The 24,933-nt window shown below is 46.9% G+C and overlaps 1 protein-coding gene across 4 annotated transcripts; it reads right to left on the reverse strand.

Annotated features, from left to right (window-relative positions):
• Window positions 1–379: 379 nt before the first annotated feature.
• Anks3 (ankyrin repeat and sterile alpha motif domain containing 3) lies at window positions 380–24,813 on the reverse strand. Of its 4 annotated transcripts, XM_041676218.1 has the most exons (17): window positions 24,735–24,813; window positions 21,484–21,655; window positions 18,846–19,044; window positions 18,525–18,646; window positions 16,475–16,556; window positions 13,168–13,303; window positions 8,475–8,630; window positions 6,701–6,841; window positions 6,187–6,296; window positions 5,801–5,968; window positions 4,542–4,666; window positions 2,446–2,587; window positions 1,953–2,125; window positions 1,566–1,651; window positions 1,117–1,200; window positions 832–920; window positions 380–724 (listed from the first exon to the last, which is right to left on the reverse strand). In XM_041676218.1, the coding sequence occupies exons 2-16, from the start codon at window positions 21,651–21,653 to the stop codon at window positions 844–846; spliced, it is 1,971 nt and encodes a 656-aa protein (XP_041532152.1). In that variant the 5' UTR covers window positions 21,654–21,655; window positions 24,735–24,813; the 3' UTR covers window positions 380–724; window positions 832–843. The 4 variants fall into 4 exon arrangements, with proteins under 4 accessions (XP_041532152.1, XP_041532153.1, XP_041532154.1 ...); XM_041676219.1 differs by lacking the exon at window positions 832–920; XM_041676220.1 differs by lacking the exon at window positions 24,735–24,813 and having other exon boundaries at window positions 18,846–19,313; window positions 21,484–21,568.
• Between the last annotated feature and the right edge of the window lie 120 nt (window positions 24,814–24,933).

A 24,933-nucleotide genomic window follows, 5' to 3' on the forward strand; every position in this document is an offset into this window, starting at 1 on the left:
CGACATCTTTCTTTGAGGTGTGTGGAGGTTGGGTTCAAGAACACGATAGGACTCTGAGCCCTGAAGACAACCAGTCTGGCCCTTGTGGTGTGGCGTAGACGGAAGCACAGACTTGATGTGCAGAAGAAAAACAGCACCTCTGTGCCATCGCTGGCTTTCTTATACAGCCTGTCCAAACACTGGTACAATTGGAAAACTCCCACAGCTCAAGAAAGGCTGTCTGCCAGCTTCACTTTAGGGCTTAGAACAGTCACCAAGCAGGGGAGAGATCCTGGAGCAACAGATGGAGAACAGAACTAACTATAGATAGGTTACTAGGGTCTGCTGTTAATAGTCAGAAATACATGTCATATGATCAGAAATGAGCCCCCAATCAACCTGCAGGTAATTTTATTTTCCAACAAGCAGCACATTTTTAGACACCCCAGACCTCACCTCAATGTGGCACCTGCTTGTGTGGGGACACATTCTTCCCACAGCCCTGTCTGGGTCAGAGCTTCCTACCCGCTTGGGGTCTTTTCACCAGGACCTGGATGTCAGGCCATTCATCCTGCCTCAGGGCTGGCCCAAGCTGCCCAAGCAGGGACTGAGTCTTGTCCTCCTGTCCACAAGCTGTTCCCTGGGCTGGTTTTCCACCCCCTAGGCGGCTGTGGACATCTGCTCACTCCCCTGTCTTGCATGACTCATATAACTTCAGGGTGGATCCATCACCCAACGTCAGAATCTGAAAAAAAAATTAACAAAAACAAAAACAAAAACACAACAACCTCGTAAGCAGGGACAGGAAGGTTAGGTGGTCCAGGGTGCCCATGGGCATGTGGGTACTCTCACCATCCCTCCTGGCTACGGTTCCCGCCATTTCTTCCCATTCAGCGTCTGTAGCTTCTCCAGGCTCTGTGTTACAGAGCATAATGCCTGCCCTAAGGATAGGGCCAGTTAGTTAGTGTTCTGTGTGTCAAGTCTCAGCAACAGGGAAGAAGGGGAACTCGGGGCACTAGGAATAGGTGGCCCTGGGGTCTGAGCTGATTGGGTATGGCCAGCTCTCAGCCTCAATCCTTGGAAGAGGATCTGGGGAAGGGTGAGGTTAAAGCCTTGGCTGCCCTCCTAGAGACTTACCCATCTCATGGACACAGTCTTCCAGGGCCCCTGACAACTCAGGGAGGCTCAAGGCCTGCAGGGGAATAGGCCAGCCTTTGGAATCTGTGGTGCAAAAGGGCAGGTTGGCCACAGGTTATGTCTTCACTCATTGCTGATGTATGAGTGACTGCCCCAGGCAGGGATGTACCCGGCTACAAGTTAACAACTGCCATTTAAGGTTCAGGCCTAAGTAGAGCTCAACCCTGGTGATCCCAGCCACCCAACTCCACTAGCAGGCTCAGGGACAGTGTAGTCAGCCATGAAACAAAGGCCCTAACTGTAATAGTGCATCTCTTGTCACAAGTGGACTAGTTCTGGGGACAGGGTTGCCATTGTAACAGTCAGGCAGAGCCCACTGGTTGGAACTTAGCCTAGGGCTTCCTGCCCACCACCCTTGTCCTAGTCCAAAGCCAGGTTATTGTTCTTACCTGCCGAGAGAAAAGGTGGACTTAGGGAAGCTTCAGTAGGGGATTGGTCCTGCCTCACTCGAGCTGACAGCTCAGCCTGACAGGCCCTGCCAGACATATGACCAAGTGTTAGTGTGTAAGAGGCCCTGCTGTCAACCCCAACCCAGACAGAGCAACAAAAACCACCTCAGCCCTGAAGCCAGCCCTGGAAGCCCCATACTGGTGTTGTCATGCTGCTCCCCAGCCTGCTTTTGGTCAAGCCTGGGTCTGCACTGTGGTGGACAGAGCCGCAGGAAAGTAAGGGGCAAGCGCCATGGTTTTCCCCCATTTCCCACCTATTTAGAGGATTAGGAAGGGATGATGACTGAAGTGTGGGGGGTAACTGCCTAAGTGTGTGAACCCACTTACCGAAGCTGGTCCAGGACAAGGGCAGCATCCTTAGCTAGGGTCTGGGCCTCCTGCAGCTGGGCATGGATGTCCTTTCGGGCACTATCCTGCTCCAGGAGGCAGCTCTCCACTACAGCCCGCAATTCCTGCTCTTGGGACACCTGGCCACGAAGGGCCTCTGCCTCCTCACAGCACTGTAGGCAAACACCAGGCCAGAGGGGCTAAGCCAGGAGCCAAGACCCGTGCTTGCTGATTCCCCAAAGGGCAGAGTCTGTTGGACTGCCTGTCTGCTTCTCTGTAGTCCATTCTAGGAATGGCTCCTTTGGCTCCATCCTACAGATCTGAGGCTCTGCGTGGGCTACTTGCTCTTCCCCCCTACATTCAGCTAACTTTTGACCCCTTCAAGTTTCCTGTCTCCAGTCCCCTGCCAACACCATATCCTCTGCTACAAAGGTGTAACTCTAGATGTACTCTGACACCTGTATCCATAGCCCGCCTGGAACTCTCCACTTACTTTGTGCAACTGGATAGCAAGCTCCTGCATTTCAGCCTCTAGTCGGTCAGCATAGGCCAGCTCCAGGGCATCACTAGGGGGGCGGGCACTACTGTGCCAGCGGGCAATGGCAGAGGTCATCTTCCTTTTAGGTCCAAACAACCTGAAAGAGTGAATCAGAGGGTGCATGTCAGCGTCTATCATGTGCATGGGCCTTGGCACCAACCTGTCACCAAGGCCAGTTGCTAGGGAACACCTAACTCTGAAGGAGGAAGGTTTCAGATGATCTTGGGGCTGAGGACAGAAACAAGAATGTCCAAACAGCCTCTATCATCACTGGGTCCAGGTTTGGACAACTACGTCTGTGCTCTCAAGGGAGATCTCCAGGAATCTCTCCCCTCTAGACAGGTGCACAGGCAGAATCTGCAGGAGCTACCTGGGTCACTGCAGGCTGTGACCGAGTACAGCCAGCTTAGGCTAAGCTCAGCTCTGTATAGCAGCAGCCACCCAGACCCAGCATGCAGGAAGCAGGGTAGGCAAGGCAGACCCTGGTTCTCCCAGTATCAAGCACGGAATACAAGTACAGCGATTACTAAGGGCCACTGCTATTAGCCATACTCACTCTCTGGCTAAAAAGATAGGGATAGGGGAATAAGTAGTGGGTCTAAGGGGCAGCACCTTCTCCATTCTCCTGTAAGAGCCAGACAAGACTAGCACACTGAAAAGTACCTGCATGCTCAGAACATTGGTGTACATGGAAGGTGGGCCACCAGAGTTCAGGATCAGCCTTGACTACGTAAAAGCAGCTTGTGTCATAGTAACTACAGAAGGGTGGACAGTTAGCATCACAACATGTGCCTAAGGAAAGGTGAGGCTCTGAGCACACCTACAGGTTTCAGCCTCCAGCTAGTCCTCTGCACAGAGGCTGCAAACAAGAAGCTCAAAACAAAACCTGCAAATCCTAGGGAAAGGGGGAGTCCTGACTTAGATGGTTACTATTTCATGAGACTTAAATATCCATTTTCAGCAATAAAAGTAAAAGACAAGTAGAGTATGAATCATTTAGAGAAAAATAAATCACAGAAGTTCCAAGAAAGTCCTGCAGCAGATCTGCTAGACAAAGGCCAACATCTTAAAGATAATCAAAGACCTAAAAGATGATGTGGAAACACTCAATACAAAATGGAAATACAATGGAGGAAAATGTAAAACAAACAGAGAAGTATGGTAACTGAAATAAAGTCTAAAACAGGCAGATACAGCCCATGGCAGGCAAAGGGGGAGCCAGCAACTGGAACACAATGGAAACTGAGTCTGAGGAATGAGATTAAAAACCTTGGCTAGGCCAAGTCTTTCCCAGGAGACCTTAGGAAGACAGGCAAGGCAGATAACGGTCTCAGGAGCTAGCAGCTGGAAACTTCAACAACTGATCAAAGACACGAACATCTGTGAAGCCAATGAACTCCACAGATGATGCATACCAGGACACACCCAAGTTAAAGACATACAGAGTCCTGGAGCAACAGAAGAAAAGCAGCCTGTCCATGCAGGGACCCTCAGTAAAAGTACCTGCACATTATCCTTCAAAACCCTGGAAGGCTGAGGCAGCCAGAGTGCCAAAGCAAACAGCTGTCACCAAGAATCCTTTACCTGGCAAAGCTGTCCTTCCAAAGTGCAGGAGAGATTCAGACATCCCCAGATAGGCAAACACTGAGGAAGCCCTGCTGAGAACAGGACACCTGCCGCACCAGAGTCACCTAGGGGAGAGCACTTCAAGTGTGAGGGTCACCCATGAAGAGTTACAGCCAAGACACAAACTACAATTTTGTGTATGGAATGTTTTGGGAGAAAAGGCATATTACATTGTTGGGCTTTATATTAAAAGACTTTATATCCAAGCTTTTAGGAAATAAGAAACCTGTGCTACCGTTATGAAAAAAATTAAAAATCACAAGAAAGTGAACTGACAAAAACAAAGGCAAAAGGTCCAGCATATAGCAGCAAGGCCACCTGGGAGCTGTGTGGGCACAAAGGCCAGCCTGGAAGAAAGCCTCTGTCTAGACAGGCTGGAAGGAAGCTGAGATGACTGGGGTGGGAAGCAGCACTAGGGGACTCACGTAATGCCGATTTCCTTCAGGTCACTTTCAGTGAGGGTCAGGAAGATACGAAGATCCACATCCTGTTCCTCAAACACGTGCAGGTACTTCAGACACCCAATCTGCTCCAGCAGTGTGGCAAGGTCCTGAAGGGAAGAGACAACTGGGAAGCCTGGGGCCAGAAATGGAGAGCTGATCTTCTCCCATCTGACCCCAAGCCTGACTAGAGCCCCTAAACTGCCCTTTTCTTGGGCATAGTGCCTCCAGCAGAGGAGAATGAGTGCTGATATAGCTAAAGGCTTAAGAATTCAGGAGGGAGCTCAGAGACTCCCTAATATTCTGCCTCCTGGTCTTAAGGTCTGTGTCCAGAGACATTTGATCCCCTCTGAAAGGCTCTATTCAGCCCCTTATCCTGCTGAACTTGGGGCCAGTTTGATCCCATGTCTGTGTGGCCATCGTTGTGCTTATCCTGACTCCACCAGGCCCACAGCACTCCTCCTTCCAAAACATCATGTGTGTGTCAGGGGGTGCTTAGTGATGGCACAAACTTTTCATTTTTCAGACTAAATGGTTACTGACAGCACAGGCTGCCTGTTGACCCTGTCAGCTACTGCTAAGTTCAATTGCTTAGCCTCTTGACTAGCTTTCAACACCAATATCCATTTCTGCCCATGATTACTTGCTAAGGATGAAGAAAAAAAAATGTCCCAAGGTTGCTCCTCTACCACTTTTCTCAGAGAAACAGCTTTGAGATCCCAGCACAGCTGGTAACATGCCTGTACAACTGAGAGGTGCACCTGTGTTCCAGGCCTAAGATCCTGGAAAGGGCTGCAGGTAAAACCCAGCCCAGTTTACAAGCTGTTAGAGAGCAGCAGAGCTGGGACTTGGGGCACGTGTGCATCACACCCTGAGCTGACAGTGCTCCACCAGGGTGCTCCACAGTGGGGGGATGGCTGCATTTTTGCTATGTACAAACCACATGCCATTACTCTGTCCCCAGCTCATAAGCATCCTATTACTATCTCCCTGATCTTGGGGAGGCCCAGAGAGTAGGACACCAAGGGAGTAGGCAGTCCTTGCTCCTGGAAAGAAAAAGACACCAAGCCCACTGCTGGCCTGCTGCTCATCAGGAATCCTCTGAGCCCTGTGGGGAGAACTCCTTTCAAAAGTGCCTGGCCTGTCATGAATACACAATAAATGACCCCAACCCCCACCCTGCAGCAGTCATAGATGTGCCACCTCCCTAAGCATTCAGCCATCGGGTTCTCAAATGATCTCACCTGAGGTCCTGAGTAGGGGGACTTTTCAGCTTGAGGTTCAGAGCCTGGAGTGCATACAGTCCCAGTGCTGGAAGGCCACTGACTGTCACTGTTGCTGTAACGATTCTTATTCTTCAAATAATTCTTGGTTTGTTTGCGGACTGAGCTTTTGCGGGTATGATCAGAATCCTGTGGTGAAAGGGGTGTGTTGGAGCAGCCTTGCCTGGCTTTAAACCTCTGGCCTCCTCACTAATGGCAGGGGTAAGATGTAAAATCTATCATGATTTACTTGCAGCATGGACCCCCATACTTAAGGTTAGGAGTCCTCCAGGCATGGTGTGGACACACATTAAATATTCACCTGTCTCCTACAACACCAAGAGAGGAAGGAGGGGAGGGAACTTTACCTCATTGCTTTCTATGGAAGCTTCACTGCTGAGCCCCTGGGCTCTTGTTAGGCCATCGCTGCTGCTGCTCCTCCACACAGGCCCAAGACTGGTACAGAAAGTGGGTTCCTCTAGTAACAGAAACACCTGTCTCACCAGTGAGGCTCCTGTGTCCTATTAGCTTATTCTCAACTGGCTCTTGCACAACTCAGCACTGCTTGTCTGGCCTGGCTGCCTATCACAACCCCACACTAAAGGTCAGCAGAGCTTGTCGTTTTTAACTGTGTGCTCATAAATCTCACGCACCTACAACAGAGCTTGGCATGAAGTAGGAACTTGGTAAAGCACTGCCAGGTCATAGCACCCTCCTGCTGGGAAGACTTCCAGGAAGCCCTTGGACTGACCCCGTGAGTACGGAATGCTTCTTTGGCCTGTGGGAACCCTCACCTGCCCATGGCCAACTCTGGCTTACCTCACAAGAACTGGGGCCTTCTCTATCTCCTCTATGGGAACCCAACAGGTTGGGGGTGCATACCCCGGCTGCTGCTACTGCTGCTGCTCTCCACATCCCGCTCATTAATGGGGGAGGTGACATCTCGGTAGCAGAGGCCCTCAACTTCCAAGGTGTTCTCATCACTGCTGGTGAAGGTCACATAGCCCCGTGGAGGAACTTGCTCTGTGTACGGAATGGACATGTAAGCCCTCAGACATGAGTGAAGGCATCACCCCTCTAGGGCTCTTAGGATGAGGGAGCCCCACAGCTGCCACCTCATTTCCTTGTACAGCAACTTGGTCCTGCTTCAAGAGCGATTAGTTTGCCCATCACAGGAAATGAGCTTGGTGTAGTCAAGGCTAGCACCCAGGGCAAGGTCAGTCCCCATAAGCACCTGCTAACGTTTTTCTAAGGGCAGAGCAGACAGTTGTTGTGCAATATTTCTTTACACTGTATAATGATTTGTTTAATAAAAAGCTGAACAGCCAAACTGGGCGGTGGTGGCGCACGCCTTTAATCCCAGCATTCGGGAGGCAGAGGCAGGTGGATCTCTGTGAGTTCGAGGCCAGCCTGGTCTACAAGAGCTAGTTCCAGGACAGACAGGCACCAAAGCTACAGGGAAACCTTGCTTCAAAAGAAAAAAAAAAAAAAAGAAAAAAGAAAAAAATCTAAACAGCCAATAGCTAGGTCAGATTTTGGGGACAGAGAGAAGGCTGGGAAAAAAAGGAGTTGAGTCTTGAGGAGCCAGCCAGATACAGAGGAAGCAGGAAAGCAACATGGCCAGAGTAAAGGTAATAAAGCCATGAGCCAGAAAGTAAGTTAATAGGAATGGGTTAATTTAAGTTATAAGAGCTACTACTAGTTAGAAACAAGCTTAAGCTATCGGCCAAGCTTTCATAATTAATAAGAAGTCTCTGTGTGGTTATTTGGGAGCTGGCAGGTAGGACAAAAAATCCTCCTACAGACAGTAGAATGCTCAATCTACAGACTTCTCAACTAAAAGGTTATCTGGGTACATTTAGTAAAACCCCCCAAAGTTACATGCATATATCCATCTACTAGATGTCTATGTAACTATGGAATTCTTTCTTCTTCTTTTTCTTTTTGGATGTTGCTGGGGATGGAATCTGAAGCCTTATGTGCTGGACAAGTACAGTTTCAGAACTCCAACCCCGACCAAAGAAAGTCCCTTTCTAGGTCAGAGGAAGAACTCTGACCTAGAAAGGGACAATGCTATAGAGATTCATATAGTTCCTGAATATAGCTGCCATAGAAAGCAAAAAGATGGATGTGGCTCCATGATGCAGTACTTCCCTAGCATTCACAGGGCCTTGGGCTTTCTTTCCAGCATTGCAAACAACAAACTCCAAATCCACCAAGCATGACAGCACACACCTGTAATCCCAACACTCAGGAGGTGGAACAGGAGGATGGCACGTCTAAGACCAGCCCAGGCTGAGAGGTGAAATCCAGAAGGGAAGGGAAGGGATGTAGAAGCAAAGAAGTGACCCATGTTTGCAATCCAGCTACTCAGGATCAGAATGTGGGCACAGCCAGGGCAGTGGGACTAAAATCCTTATACGTCACAATTGCTATGCCATCTATGTAAATTGGACAGCCAACAAAAAGGGAGATCCCCAGAATGAAACGAAGTGTCAGGATTAGCAGTGACTCACTAGGTCAGTTCTGAGTCTCGCTCTTATAGTACTTATTACTGTAGCCTGAGGCCAGGGGCCATGTTCCAGAACAGTCCTGTACCCTTCCAAGACAGTCTTGGGAAATGATACCAAAGAGCTTTGGGAACTGTGGCTCTTACCATAGCTGGTCTGGGTCTTGCCTCCAAGTCCAATAGCTGTGATCCTGGCCAGAGCACGTGGCCCCTCATGGATGCTGAGGCCCTTCTTTCGACAGGGCCTCTGGCGCTGAGGAATAGGCCAGGACTCATCTGAAGAGCTCAGATCTTCATATTTTTCTGTAAGTCAGACATGAAAATTAAGATTGTTGATTCAATGATAAGCTCATTTGCCAACACTACAGTCTAACAGACTGTGTCTGTGTGCTTTCGAGACAGTGACTCACTTGCTGTAATCCACACACAAACAAAACTGAAGATAAAATCTTAGAGAATATTAAGCAGAGTATGGTGGTATTACACATAACCTCAGTATTAGGGACAGAGCAGGAGGATTGCAGCAGGTTCAAGGCCAGTCTGAGGCTACATAGACATGGTTTCTCTGTGTGGCCCTGGCTGTCCTGGAATTTCTGTAGACCAGGCTGGCCTCAAACTCACAGAGATCCCCCTGCCTCCAGCTCCCGAATGCTGAGATGAAAGGTGTGCACTACCACACCTGGCTCTATTTATTGCTCTTGCAGAGGACCCAAGTTCAACCTCTAGCTGGTCCCCACATTAGCAACTCACAAACACCTGAAATCCTAGCTCCAAGGATTTTGGCCTCCTTGTGTACCTGTCTCAAAAAAACAAACAAAACAAAACAAAAAAAAACCAACTTAAAGGTATTTGGGCTGGGCATAGTGGTGCACACGTACACTTAATCCAGGCACCTGGGAGGTAGACCCTGTCTTAAGAAAAAAGAAATGCTCACCAGGACTGTTTTTGGATATTGGAGACATCACAACTAGCAAGCCGCTGTTCTACAATGGGGAGCTGAAACCATTAGTTCTTCCTCTTTACCTAGCGTCAAGAAATGCTTCTTGTAAGCCCATAATGTTTATAATCAGAAGTCTTCTTTTAAGTTCAAGGGATAAATTGATGGCATCAGAAAAATAATAATATTAATCACAACTTGTTAAATAGACAATTTCCTATTTCCAATTTGAATGACTTCTAAGAAAGTAAATGACATCTGTTTGCTATTTGCAAAGCCACCCAGATTGACCAGCTCAGCATGCCCATATCCTTCACTACGTAAGAGCTCTCAAAATGGGCCATCCAGTGGTGTGTGTGTGTGCAAGTGCCTGTGTGTTTAATTTTGTGGGCATGCGTGTGCAGGCATGAGGGTACCCACAGAGGCCAGTAGGAGGCACTGGGTCCCCTGGAGCTCCAGGTTCCTGAACCAAATGTGCACTCTAGGAACCAAGTTCTAGTCCTCTATAGTTGAGCCATCTCTCCAGCCCCTAGGGGTCAATTTCTCAAGGCTTCCAGAAACTACAGCAAATGTAAGGAAAAAGAAATACAATCAGCAGATAAGAGAACACATATGGAAGCCGGGCGTTGGTGGCACACGCCTTTAATCCCAGCACTCGGGAGGCAGAGGCAGGAGGATCTCTGTGAGTTCGAGGCCAGCCTGGTCTACAAGAGCTAGTTCCAGGACAGGAACCAAAAGCTACGGAGAAACCCTGTCTCGAAAAATCAAAAAAAAAAAAAAAAAAAAAAAAAAAAAAGAGAACATATATGGAATATTAAAAAATCACTGACTAGTAGGTGACAAAGAAGGCATCAGTGGGTTCCATAAAGTGGAAAGCGTAATTACTCTCTAGACGAATAAATTAGGAAAAAATGAATAGGATAAAATGAGACATTAAACAATTTAAAAAGGACTTTCAATCTAAAAATTTTAAAAAACTACCAAAAATATAGCAAAACCTCTATTAAACAACTTTTAAATAGAAGGGAAAATACAAATCAAAATTACAGAATTCCTAGAGAATTAACAACTATGTTCCAAGCTCCTGCCATGTGACTATAGAAAATGAAATCTACTGCCTATTGTCACAGGCAAAGGCAAACAGTAGAAATGAGCTGGCTAGGGAGACGGCTCAGTGTGTAAGGTGCTCGCTATTCAAGAATGAAGACCTGGGTTAAAATCTTGTCTCAAAGAATATCAGAATCTTATTTTTTTAATATGTGGTTGCCGGGAATTGAACTTGGGACCTTTGGAAGAGCAGGCAATGCTCTTAACCACCGAGCCATCTCTCTAGCCCCATTTTTTTTTTTTTTTGTGGCGCACTCGAGGCTGTATCAAGAGGAAGCTGAGTACCTCCTTCCCAGCCACTAGCAATCAGAAACCCACTGAAGTGGACCACGAAAGCTTCATACTTTAGATGAGCATGACTCCATCAGCAGCTGCTGATGCTGTGGGGGAAGAGTGGAAGAGTTATACCGTCCAGTCAGTGGTGGGAGTGACATACAAGGTTTTCCCATTAAGTAAGGTGCTTTGACTCCCAGCACAGTACGACTGCCGCTCAATGAGGGGTATTCCTGTTGTCGAACCAAGGAGAACTGGAGAAAGGAAGCTTAAGTCTATCAGGGGATGTACTGTGCATACCAATCTGAGCATTCAACTTGGTTACTGTTTTAAAAAAAAGGAAAGGAAAAAAAAAACCAAGAGAAGGATATTACTGGCCTGACAGACAGCACTATGCTTTGTCGGCTGGGGCCCAAAGAGCTAGCAGAATCTGAAAACTTTTCAGGCCCTCTAAAGATGATGGTGTCTGCCAGTATTTTGTCAGAAAGCCCTTAAAAAAAAAAAAAAGTAAGAAGCCCAGGACCAAAGCACCTGAGATTCAGTGTCTTATTCCTGCAAATGTCTTTTTTTCTTTTTTAATATTTATTTATTATGTATACAATATTCTGTCTGTGTGTATGCCTGCAGGCCAGAAGAGGGCACCAGACCCCATTACAGATGGTTGTGATCCACCATGTGGTCGCTGGGAATTGAACTCAGAACCTTTGGAAGATCAGGCAATGTTCTTAACCACTGAGCCATCTCTCCAATCCTCCTGCAAATGTCTTGCAACATAAATGCAGATGTACTGCTCTGAAGGAACAATACACTACAAAAAATGAGAAGGCTCAAGAATGTGCTAAACTTCTGGGCAAGAGAATGAAAGAAGCGAAAGAAAAATGCCAGGAACAGACTGACAGAGATGCAGACTGTCCTGAGAGCTTCTACTTCTTCTTTTTTTTTTTTTAAATTTAATTTTTTTTTTGAGAGCTTCTACTTCTAAGCATGAGGCCAGTTAAAAATAAATTTTATGTGTAATGAATGCTCAGACCTTAAATAAATAAATAAATAAATAAATAAATAAGAATTTCAGAATCAATGGAGAACTTAACTTTCCCAATATGGTGAAAGGTACATACACCTTCCCAGAGCCAACGACCCTACAAAAGGATGTGCATTATCTCCAGTGTGTAGAATGAAATCTGGCACAAAAGCATGACAGGCAGAGAGTGAGCTCTGCCTGCAGACTAACAGCACACCTGGAAACTCCTGGAGATGTGGAACTGATACTAACTTGATTAAGATCAGTTGTAAAAGTCAACTGCCTCATACATGGAAATACCAAAAAGATGCTGCAGCAATACCATCAACCCATCAGACAAGATGATAAATACTTTAGAATAAACTTAGTTACAGAAAAATAGACATTAGGAAAAATTTAAGCCTTCCTTAAAAAAAAAAAAGTACACCAAAAACAAAAACACAACCTGTGTTTTTAGATGGGACAAGCTGACACCATAAAACTAGTGAATTTACAGATTTCCTATAGTCTCTTTGACATATGTGAGCTCTTGTTTTGAGATCAGGTCTGTGTTGCCCACTGGTTTTGAACTTGCATCCCCCTACCTTTGCCTCTCAATCCAAAATTCTGGGATTGCAGCTGTACACCATAACATATGCCTTTTCTACCATATTAATTAAAATATTAACACTTTTTAAGGCGGAAGACAAGTTGACACTCAAGTTCATACAGAATGGTAAATAATAACCGAGGAAACTCCGACAAGTTCTAATCAACAGTAAAACACACTATAGAATGTCTCTGGTTACTGAGTGGTGGTGGCGCACATCTTTAATCCCAGCACTCAGTAGGCAGAAGCAGGCAGATCTCTGTGGGTTCGCGGCCAGCCTGGTCTACAGAGTGAGTTCCAGGACAGCCATGGCTACACAGAGAAATTCTATCTCAAAAAACAAAAAAAAACAAAAAAGCCTCTGATAAAACTGTATTTGGGTGCATGGATACAGAGACCACCAGAATCTAACTCTGGGGAGAGACCCTAATAAGATGGAGACCACCAGAATCTAACTCTGGGGAGAGACCCTAATAAGATGGAAAGTCAATGTGTGATAGAGGTGCTGTATCTAACCCCCATGTAAACCATACCACACAAGAGATACAAAACAGTGGGTCAGACATCTAAATGTAAAAAATTAAAACATACAAATGCTAGAAGGGGCATGACCATCATGACTATTGGGGCTCTGAGAAAAAAATGGTTATGATTCAACATCCAGAGGCAACAAAGGACACCTGATTATACACTGGTAAAGTATGCATAACACAAGATTGTCAAAACCAAGAACTAGAAGCCAGGAGCCTCTCTGTGAGGCTTCCTCCTCCCCTTATCCTTAGGCTGCACAGGCTGTTTTAGGTAGAATCCAGCCTGAGCAAAGCAGGGGATCTAGGGAGGGGCTCCGTCTCTCCTAGTATCCTGGATGCTCAGGGCAGCCCTGATCCCATCAGGACAGAGGCAAATCAGGTACCTGGGCTCCGGTAAAGGCTCTTAGGCAGTGCAGGCGAGTGAGTATCCATCAAGGCCACTATCTTCATGTGACCATACTGCTTGGCCAGCATGCGGGCTGTGGCTCCACTGTGGTCTCTTATGTCTACTTTGACTCCCTAAGAAGGTTCAGGAAAGAAGAGTCAGAAACTCCTCACCAAGTTCCCCAGTTCAGCGGACTGCAGGCCCAAAGGGATGAGAAGACAAAGTAGGTTTATGATCACTTCCCCTGGTTTGAGATACCACTGGGGTGGAGGTAGGGATGAGGGGGCTAGTGACTTTCTGTCTCCTTCACAACAAGGAAGAGGGCCAGAAAGCCCATCATGAAGAGCATTCACCAACCCTTCCAAACATCTGCAGCCATTCTCCCTCCTGAGTACTGCCTGCCAGGTACCAATGGTTCTGGCAAGAAGAAAAAGAAGCTGGGACCTGTAGGCAGAGGCCCACCCTCACCCTTCACACCCCTATGTCTATCTCTAATAGAGAACCTGTCATTCAACACATCCTCCCGAACTCAACATGACGTCTCTTATCCTTTGATTTTGTGAGACTGGCTGCAGACAAGGATGGCCTTGACTTTTTCATCTTGCCTCCACCTCCCAAATTTTGGTATTCCAGGTGTGCAGCGCCACACTTGCTTTGTTCAAACAGGGTCTCACTATGTATCTAGGCTGGCCTTGAACTCACAATCCTCTTGCCTTAATCTTCCAAGTGCTAGGATAGCCTAGCTGAGATTACAGCCTAGGTTAACTGAAGACCCACACTGAATATGGGTAGCAATATTGTATCAGCTGGAGGTTCATACACATAAAATGGAAAAAGAAAGCTAAAATTTGCATTCATCTCTCTCTAGGGTTTTTTGTTTGTTTGTTTGTTTGTTTGTTTTTTGAGACAGAGTTTCTCTGTGTAGTCCTGGCTGTCCTGGAACTCACTCTGTAAACCAGGTCTTGAACTCACAAGATTTGTCTGTCTCTGCTCTCGAGTCTTAGGATTAAAGGCCTGTGCTACAAATGCCCAGAATACTACTAGAAGTCTTATGCTGTGGAATAATTCTCTTGTACACTGTAAAGATTTGTCACTCAAATTGGTTTAATAAAATGCTGACTGGCCAGTAGCCAGGCAGGAAATATTGGTAGGGTGACCAAACTAAGGATGATGGGAAGGAAAAGGGTGGAGTCAGAGGGTCACCAGCCAGATACAGAGGGTGTGGCCCAGGAGGCAAAACATGCTAGAGGATAGGTAAAGCCATGAGCTACGTGGCAATATATAGATTAATAGAAGTGGGTTAATTTAAATGTAAGAGTTAGCTAGTAACATGCCTGAGCTATCAGCCAAGCATTTGTAATTAATATAAGCCTTTGTGTAGTAATTTGGAAAGTGGCTGCCAGGTATTTGAGAAAAGGCAGTTGGGACAGGAACTCCATTTACAGAATTACTCTGAAACTAAAGAAGCCAAAGTAAATTTTCTTCCTTAAAAGCTTTAGCCATACAGTCTAATACCATGGTGGTAAGTTGGCTTACCAAGGCTCTGGAGGACAAATCAGAAGGAATTTAAAACATAAAAAGTGACTCTTAAGATTCTTCCAGGAGCCGGGTGGTGGTGGCGCACGCCTTTAATCCCAGCACTTGGGAGGCAGAGGCAGGCGGACCTCTGGGAGTTCGAGGCCAGCCTGGTCTACAAGAGCTAGTTCCGGGACAGGCACCAAAGCTACAGAGAAACTCTGTCCCGAAAAAAAAAAAAAAAAAAAAAAAAAAAGATTATTTATATAACTCCACGCAACACTCTGTGATCCAGAGGAACTTGCAGTAGAGGTCAACAAGCTAGGTGGAAGTAGGGAGGAGTGGGGACAGTGCAGGGACAGGGCACCCAAAATCCATGCAGGGACGAAAAGTACATCATGGGACAGTGGCTAATGTCTATAATCCTAGCACTTGGGCAGTGGAGGCAAGAATATCAGAGGTCAAGGCCAGCTTTTCAACTAGATAGCTCTGAGGCCTGCCTGGGCTACATCAGATGCTAACTTCACAGACCAAACAACAAAAGTAAAAAAACATGCACGCTGTTTCCCCTCTTAGGAAGACTCCTGCTGTGAACTGTTCTGTGTGGACACAGGTTCTCAGTTCTCTTGGGTACACACCTGGGAAAACTGTGATAATTCTATGTATGTTCTATGATAATTACCAGATTGTTTCCTAAGATGCTGTGCCACTTTGAAGTCCTTTGAGGTTTACATTGGACACTGTCACTGACACTTGATTCCTTCCTTCCTATCCCAGTCATTTGGCTTGGCTGCCAGAGGCCTATAATCCAGCTACTCAGAACACTGAAGCAGGAGAATCAGAAATTCAAAGTCCTCTTAGACTAAAGGGTGAGGTTAAACCAGTTTGAACAACTCGGTAAGATCCTGTCTCAAAAGAAAACAGTTTAAAAAGGGCAGAGGCTCTAACTTAGTGATGAAGAGCTTGCATAGCAGTGCAAGGTCAGGTCTCACTCTCCTGCACCAGGATTAAAAGTTTCTCATAGTTTCTAAAAATGTGTCTTCAGCCAGGCGGCAGCAGTGTAGATCTTTCATCCAAGCACTCTGGAAGCAGGGGCTGGCAGCTCTCTTGTGAGTTCCAGGCCAGCCTGGTCTACAAAGTGAGTTTCAGGACAACCAAGGCTACACAGAGAAACCCTATCATGAAAAACTAAAAATCAAAACAACAACAACAAAGTGTGTTCACATCATTATGAATAACACTGTAAAGTCTCAATGAACATGCACTGCCTACAGGTCAGCAAGATAGCCCAGTGGGTAAAGGCTCCTGCCGCAAAGCCCAAGACCTGAGTTCTGCTGTGTGAGCTTCTTCAGCCAATAACCTTTAAATTACCAGCACACGTGGGCGTGATCTCTAATACTATAAATGCAGCTGTAAAGCATGGCTTCTGGCTCTCACTTCTGGCTTCTAGATTCGGTTCCTGTTCTCCATTCGTGCAGAGGACTTTGATCTAGGACAGTGATCTGTGAGCCTCCCCTAAATAAATAACATTTTATTATACGTAATTCTGAACTAGTGTGGGATTATTTTGTAACTTCCATCATCAGAGTTCAGTTCCCAGAATCTATTTTACAGAAGGAGGAGAAAACAAGACTCCCACAAATGTTCTATTCCATAGGTATATATGTATGTACACACACATGTGCTGACTATATAGGTTTCCATGTAAAAGAAATCCCGGTTAGAGTCTATAGTTTCATCAGTGAGTCCCATTTGCTGTGACTAAATTACAAGGTAATATAGTTACTTACATGATTCAGAAAATACTGCACAATTATCTCATGGCCAGAGGCAGCTGCTTCCATCAAAGGAGTGAATCCATATACAGGCTCTCTGCAAGATGAGATTAGACAGATGGTTAACAGAGAGGAGTGAGGCAATGAAGGAACTCTCCTGCCAAAGGCAAAATCAAGCCAAGACCCCTACATGCAGAGCAGGGGTACAGGCTCAGGCCTAGGCTCTCATGCAATTAGAACTGCTGGGGTGTTAGGATTAAGGAGGCAGTTTTGTTGGTCAAGTACTTGCCACATAAGCATCTGGACCTGACTTGATTCCCCAGCACCAGGTAAAATGGTCGGTGTGGTTGTATGTGCTTGTAATTAAAGAGCTGGGAGGAAAAACAAGCGGATCCCAGGCTGGGTAAGTAGTCCGAATTGTGAACCCTAAGTCCTAGTAAGAGACCCAGTCTCAATTTAAAAAGGTGGGTGATTCCCAAGAAACACCATTTCTAGCTTCTGCACACACACACACACACACACACACACACACACACGCCCACACACACTTGCCTCAATTGCACACAAAGAAACTAATGAGGTGAGATGGGAACAGACAAGACCACACAAGCTTTACTAACTCCCTCTGGTTCATTAACAGTCCCAAAGACCAAGCTCTCCTACCTTCCTTCTCTCAAATCCATTCCTACCTCATTCTAAATCCCCACTTTAATCACACTCAAAAAGCAACTACTGCCAGACCTGGTGGAATGCACCCTTAATCCCAGCAAATAGAAAGTAAAAGTAGCCAGCCTGGTCTGCATAGTGAGTTCCAGGACATCCAAGGCTACCTGAAGAGACCGTCTCTCACAAAACTAAGTAAGCAAACAAACACTGAAGCAGCTACTGCTCACTTCTCACAGGTGCTAATGTCTCCCCCACCTACTCAAGCCTCATCGTTTGAGTTCAACAGCCCATGAGTTATTGTTTCTGCTAAGTCCATACACTAACATCCTCATTCCCTGCTAGACTAGAAGCCAGGAGTCATACTAAACCTGGCTCTCAACTATAGGATGACACATACTCTTCACATCTTAATGTCACTCAAGTCAAAATATATCTTAAAATCATTTTAAGATGTTGAATTTTAATTAGTAGCTCTATTTTTCTTCCTTAGAGTCAGCAACTCAGAATTAATTATATCTTCCAATGGGCACCAAGAGCCAGAGTTGCCATGCCAACATCAGGTGGGGGCTCAGTTGGTACTTGCTGTGAAGGGATTCTTACATAATATGTGTCAAACCACAGTAACTCCATCTTATAAAGATAATAATGGAGACTGGCAAGATGACTCAGTGGGTACAAGCACTTGCTATGCAAGCCTGACAACTGTTAAAAGTAAGAAAAAGTCTGCAAGTGTCTGCAATCCCAGCACACCAACAAGAAATGTGTGTGTAGGAGCGGAGAGGCAGAAGTTCACAGGCCAGCTAGCCTGGGAGTACCCAACTTGTCTCTAGCAAGGTGGAAAGGAAAGGCCCAAAACCTGAAAGTTGTCTGACCTCCAGACATGTGCCATGGCACACATGCTTCTGCACCCTGAACTATGAACAGGTGCACACTCTCATATATGATAAAAAAATAGAAAGGCAAGTAGATGGGTTGGTTGGTCATGATGGCACTGGGTTATGATTCAGTGACAGGATGCCTGCTTAGCAAACATGGTTCAGGGTTTTGTTACCATTAAGACAGACAGACACACACACACACACACACAACTATTTTCAAAGCCTTATCTTCATGATGATAATCAAAACAACAAGAAAAAGGAATTAGCATCTAATGTATATCACCCAAATACCATTTTTCAATGCTCTGACCTGGACCTTGCTAACCTCAGTTTTCAGATAAAACAAGGTTCGAGGCCCAGGAGTATGATGATGACTGACAGATACGCACTAAGTCCCACGGTCTATCTATCCCACTCCTTCATCTTACCTCTCAAACTGGGGCAAGAAGACCCTGCCTCCTTGCTTAGAGTTGGATGAAACCCAGCCCACTCCTGTGACCACTTAGCTGCAACAATCACCTCACGTTGGCATTGGCTCCACTGTCCAAGAGGAACTTGACCATCTGCTGGTGGCCGGCACTGGTGCAGTGGAAGAGTGCAGTCCAGCCCTGGATGTCTTTCATTTCAAGCTCTGCACCTTGCTTCAAGAGAATGGTATGTTGTTATGCCCCATGTCTCCAGGAAAGGTGGGTGGGTGGGAGGCACCCACCAGGCCTTCAGCTGAAAGAATCTTAAGTGATTACATGTGTACATACGCACACTGTGGTGTGTAGCACCTCATGTCCTGTCAGGGCAGCCAGGGAGCCCCTAGGTCTGGGCCTGTGCCCACTCGTAGCTCACCTGGAGCAGAAAGTAGGCGATGCTCTCGTTGCCACAGCTGGAGGCCAGCATCAGTGGAGTCTGCCCTTCTGGGGTCGGCACATTCACACTCACCCCTGCCTCGAGCAGCAGGTGGACAATGGTATCGTGTCCAATGTAGGAGGCATACATCAGCGGGGTCCAACCACCACCATTCTTCTTATTCAAATCTAACTCTCTCCTAAACAAACGCAAGATATGCTAGATATTCCCAGCATCCCACATGTGGGCTTCCATCAGAGCCAGGTGCCAGGCCTAGTGGGACAAGCTGACTTTCCAGAAGGCAGTAATCACCTGTCCCAGTAGAGAGAAGGCAAGCGGGTGTTTCCATCCTCTGCCTTAAACTCTTTTAAGGGTTAATCTTGACTTTGACAGGATCTGAAATCGACTAAGAGATAAACCTCCGGGCGGGTCTGAGGAATTTTCTAGATTGACATGGGAAAAGCCACCCTAAAAATATAAACAGCATCATTCCACGGGCCATGCTTACAGGCTAAATAAAAAGGAGGAAGAGCGGAGCACTAGCCTTCACCTCTCCCTGCTTCCTGATGCACTGTGACCAGCCGTCCCACTCACCATGCCTCCCTGCCATAGGACTGAACCCTCAAACCAGTAAAGACAACTCTACCCGCCTTAAGCTGCTTCTGTCAGTATTGCCATAGCAACAAGAGGTGACTATGTGGTGTGCTGATACACACTTTTACTGTCAGTATTGCCATAGCAACAAGAGGTGACTGTGGTATGCTGATACACACTTTTACTCGCAGCACTTGGGGACAGAGGCAGGTGGATTTCTTTGAGTTCAAGGCCAGCCTGGTCTACAAAGTGAGTCCCAGGCCAGACAGGGCTGTATTAGTAAGACTCCCACCTAAAAAAACAAAACAAACAAACAAACAAACAAACAAAAAGTGACTAATATAACCGTCTATATTTTAATACTCGCATCTTTCTTACCATTCTCCTGGCAAGGTCAACAACTCACCATTTTTGTGCCTATAGCAATATCCACCATGCTTAAGCTAGGAGTTAGGCAAGGTCTGGTCATTCCTTACAGTTACCACATCTGGGAGTAGCTAGCTGTTGGCACACAGCAGGTTAGGGCTATGTGTGAAGGACCCACCACAGATAAGACTAACTGCCTAGTTTATCAGTGAGGCTGAGACACCCTAACCACCAGCCACCAAAACAGTAACTAATATGTCAGCAGAGCTGTGCAGAGGGCTCGGGGAAGAGAAAGAAATTGAGAACAAGAAACCCACTGCCACTGACTTCTTTGTCACCTCACCCCTGAGTATCCCACTTTCCTCACTGGTTTCCATCATGCTTTTGGAAATGCACTTACATTCAGGAAAGCAGAGTGGAGGCTCCAGACTTTAAGACTTGGGGATGGGAGTTCTGTTCTAGAATAACACCCACCCCAGGCCTTCCCCCTCACAGTTCTGGCCTCCAGTGGTGGCTGACAACAACTGACAATCTGCTGTATGATCAGTACCTTGTGGGGTTCACACTAAGCTAAGTCAGGCAACTACTTCCCACACACTAGCAGCTCCTGCTGACTCTGGTATATGCCATCTGTCCATTCTGGAATGGACTGAAGCCCTGCCTGGAGAGCTACATGCAGATACCTCTGGAATCACTGCAATGACTTGACATCCAGCACTACCTCCCTTCATGAGTGGCAATTCCACAAAGGAAGCAGTGGCGAGTGCCTCAGCAAAGCTAACACTTACCCTTCAGCCAGTTCACTGAGACCTCCAGTTTCCCTCAGTCCCAGCCTGGACTTCATGAGCAAAGCCTGCTTCTCAACTGGGCCTGAACTCCAGAGAGAGCACAGAGCTCCTCCTAGTCTCTTTTTTGGGCTGCTCTGGGACCATGCTGTTTAACAGGGCACTCAACATATAAGAACCTGAGACTCCAAAGAATGACAGCAGGATTCCTGTGATCCTATGAGGACATGTGCTGACTACACGCCTAGCTGCCCATCCCTGAGGCCATTAGGTAAAGCAGTCCTAGACTGAGAGCTCTTATACTCTACTGGCAAGGACAACAGATGGCTCTGATTTGCAACCAGAGACCTATGGCTTTGAGGCTTTCTTCTGGCTCATCAGGAATTGAAAAGGCACAGAGAGTTCTGGGAGATAGCATCTCACCGAGGTACCAAATGAACACTTAAGGCCTTCTACACACCCTTCAGACCATACGGACTAACAGGCAGGCGCTGGGACTAAATCCGCATATGCAGGTTGGTAAAGCTGGTAGGTGGGCAGTGAGGACAGGAGGCCAGCCTCTCACCTCTGTGCCAGAGGGGACAAGCACTGGAGGAACCACAACAAACCTGTAGTCAAAGAGCCAAAATGCTGGCTTTCCATCCCTATTTTTGTTTTCTCTGGGTCTTTCTCTGGTAAACTATACATTGATGTTTATAACGTAGGCCACTTGTTAAGTTTTAAGCAAGTTTTTCTCCTCAGAATCAAAGTTCTTTTTTCTAAGAGTCTACCACGAGCCATCAACATCTGCGACAAGCAGGAGGGCCTGAACCATGTGTAATAAAGGGCTCGAGCTCTGCAAGTCTCGTCTGATTAAAACGTGAGGTGAAGGGATGCTCCCCAAGACCTCTTACCGCTGCACACACTCCTTCACCACCTCGTACTGGCCAATGGAGGCAGCTGTGTGAAGATCCAAGGGGACGTCCAGCTCCTCTCGGCTGACCTGGGCACCGAGCCCATACCACATGGACAAGCTGCGGTTCAGGAGCTCCGGCTCGCTGGCTTCATCGCTGAGCTCAGACATGGCTGCGGAGGGAGGCCCAGGGGTTAGGTTTTACTCCCTGGATGTTACAAAGATGATATACTCCTACCAATGACAGGCTATCATCTCATTCCTAAACTAAAGCCACCGAGGCTGACTTAGCTTTCTTCAAACAGCAGTACCATCACAGGGCCACACTGGGGAGCTTGCCACCAGACGGACGATGGGAGCATCTGCTTCACACAACAGGTTCCACTATCAGATTTTCCAGGAACCTGATAACCTCCTCACTGTTGGTAAAACAGTGCAAGTTGAGTTATTTAGCACTATTTGCTAATTTGGGTGTGCAGCAAAATTTAGCTCCAGGGGATACAACACTCATATGCACATGCCCATCCACACACACAAACAACCCACACATGTGCACATATGATTTAAAAAATATATAAAATTTCAAAGTTAAAAAAAATATAAGGAAGCCGGGCGGTGGTGGCGCACGCCTTTAATCCCAGCACTCGGGAGGCAGAGGCAGGCGGATCTCTGTGAGTTCGAGACCAGCCTGGTCTACAAGAGCTAGTTCCAGGACAGGCTCCAAAACCACAGAGAAACCCTGTCTCGAAAAAACAAAAAACAAACAAACAAAAAAAAAAATATATATATATAAGGACTAGAGATGCAGTGACCGAGCACTCGCATATCCACAAGCCACACGGAAGGCCATGCACAGAGATGCCCAACTTAATTATGGCATTTAGGAAGTGGAGACAGGATTATGAGTTTAAGACCAACCTGGAATACATAGTAAGAACTTATCTCCAAAAAAAGAAAAGAGAGGAAGAAAAATAGGACAAGGAAGGAGATGAGGAAGCAAGCTCCTAGACTATAGAAGGTGATCCCTAATGTTCAGCAAATGTTACATGAGCAGGAATCTATCTCTGCAACCCTCTTAAGTAGGAGAGATGGACCACCACAACGATAAGTGTACAATGAGTGGTGTTTGAGTCCTTTATTCTGGGGAACCCTACTCAAACCAAAGCCAAGCCATTAACTTCCTAGTAGATTCCTAAGTCTAGGAGCAAAAGGAAGCTAGTACAGAAAAGGGAGAGAATTCTGGGACATAGTTCGAGTCCTGAATCTAATCCCCAGCATGGTAACAAAAGGGGCTGAGGAGAAAGGGAGAAGATATGGCAGTTTACAGTGAGTAGGGCCTCGGATTTTTATTTTACCTGTGTAAATGGTCACTATTTTGTTTTGAGACAAGGTCCCACTGTGTAACCCAGGCTGGCTTGGAACTCAATTTGTAGACCAAGCTGGACTTGATCTCACAAAGATAAACTTGTCTTTGCTGAGATTAAAAGTGTCTGCCATCATACCCAGCTAAATGGCCACTGGTACTAAGGATCCTTGGGGGCCACCTCAGTGATCCCAAACTACTTCAAGTGGCAGAATCCCTCCGGGGCCATACGTCACGGTGACCTGGCAAGGTGGTTCCTCTCAGAGGCTGGCACTGGCCCTGACCTGAGCGGAGAGTTCAGAGTAGCACAACAGTGACCTTGAGGATACAGAACAGCAATACCCTTACTCAAGAGTTCTGGCAAACCCCAAAGGAAGCCTGAAGGAAGTGTGGCCCCAAAAGTACTAATTCCCTGTTCCTCAACACCCTAGGATTCTTCAGTGTTGGTGATTGTCAAAACATACAAAAGTTGGGCCTGGTAGCACACTTCCAGATGGAGGCAGAAGGGTCAAAATCCCAAGCGGGCCTGGGCAACTTAATGAGGTCAAAATATTTAAAACAAGTTGAAAGATGGCAGAGAATCAATCTCAGTGATAAGAATCACATATAAGCTGGGTGATGGTGGCGCACACCTTTAATCCCAGCACTCTGGAGGCAGAGGCAGATGGATCTCTGTGAGTTCGAGACCAGCCTGGTCTACAGAGCTAGTTCCAGGATAGGCTCCAAAGCCACAGAGAAACCCCGTCTCGAAAAAACAAAAAAAAAAACAAACAACAACAACAAAAAAAAAATCACATATAAATAGCTTGCAAGGCTGTATTTTTGTGTTTTTGTTTTTAAGGACAACACATATAGACCACCATTTTGGGGAACAGTCTTCAGGCTTCTTGATGAGCGGTGTGTGTGTGTGTGTGTGCTGGTGAAGTAAAAAACAGGCCTGCTTTTTTTTTCGTAAACCACTTAGCTTCTCAAGCTGCACAGCCTGCGCTCAAGTTGTACCTCAGGCTCATAGGTCAGACTCCTGAGCCTGAACCAAGAGACACATGCTCCTCTAATGGGGAGACAATAGCAGAATCCTGGAAGGGCTCACACCTGTAACCCCAGCTATTGGGACGCTGAGATAGGACAACCTTGGAGTTCAAGGCCAACCTGGGATGCATAAGATGCTTACTCAAAAAACGTACAACCTGTCAGGCATAGTGACACACGCCCAGCACTTGGGGACAGATCTCTGTCAGTTCCAGGACAGCCTGGTCTACACGGAACCCCACCCGCCCAATCACAAAAAAAAAAAAAAGTCCCCCAAAATCGATTCGAGCAAAACAAATGTTTCTGTCTTCTGCACCTCACTACCAGAACTTCAGGCAGCATTGATACATGGTACTCTTTTTTTTAAAAAAAAAAAAAAAAACTATCTTCTTAGGGCTGGAGAGATGGCTCAGTGGTTAAGAGCATTGCCTGCTCTTCCAAAGGTCCTGAGTTCAATTCCCAGCAACCACATGGTGGCTCACAACCATCTGTAGTGAGGTCTGGTGCCCTCTTCTGGCCTGCATACACACAGAATATTGTATACATAATAAATAAATAAATATTTTTAAAAAATTATCTTCTTAAAAAAAAATCCCATCCTGGTGGCAACTGTCACTCCACTCCTTTTAGAGATCCGTCAAGACCTCGAGGGAGGAGGCCCTGCAGCCCAGAAGCGCATCCCGGAGAACGTGTGCGACACAGGCTCCCGCGTGGCTGGACCCTGGCAGGGACCTAGCGTGATCCCTCAGCGCAGCACCAGGAGCCGGGTCCGCGACCGCGAGCGCCAGGGCTGGCAGCCGGAGCGGACTCAGGGCGCCTCAGGCACCGCCTCTCAGAGAGCCCCGCCGGGGCCGGCCTACCTGCAAGGCCTCAGGTCCCCGTGCCACCCTCCAGATGCAGCCACACCTTCCCTCACCGGCCAGGAGCCCTGCGCCCGACCCACCCCGGAAGTGATTGGAGTCGCGCGCAGAGCACTCCGGGAAGATGGCGAGCGTGCTATTATTGGCCCACCACAGCAGCCAATGAGATGACAGATACGAGGAGCCGCTCCTGAGGCGG

Source organism: Microtus oregoni, unplaced genomic scaffold, assembly GCF_018167655.1.
Source record: "Microtus oregoni isolate MIOR12 unplaced genomic scaffold, Mior012 000027F_ref0000203, whole genome shotgun sequence".
Classification (NCBI taxonomy): domain Eukaryota; kingdom Metazoa; phylum Chordata; class Mammalia; order Rodentia; family Cricetidae; genus Microtus; species Microtus oregoni.

Bases quoted from the DNA above. Each gene is read 5' to 3' on its own strand.
- Anks3 (XM_041676218.1), bottom strand. From the start codon at position 21,653: ATGTCTGAGCTCAGCGATGAAGCCAGCGAGCCGGAGCTCCTGAACCGC. The intron at 1,652-1,952 runs GTAAGTGGGTTC...TATGTCTGGCAG, and splicing joins CTTGTCCTGGACCAGCTTCG to GGCCTGTCAGGCTGAGCTGT. The intron at 1,201-1,565 runs GTAAGAACAATA...TTTGCACCACAG, and splicing joins TCCACCTTTTCTCTCGGCAG to ATTCCAAAGGCTGGCCTATT.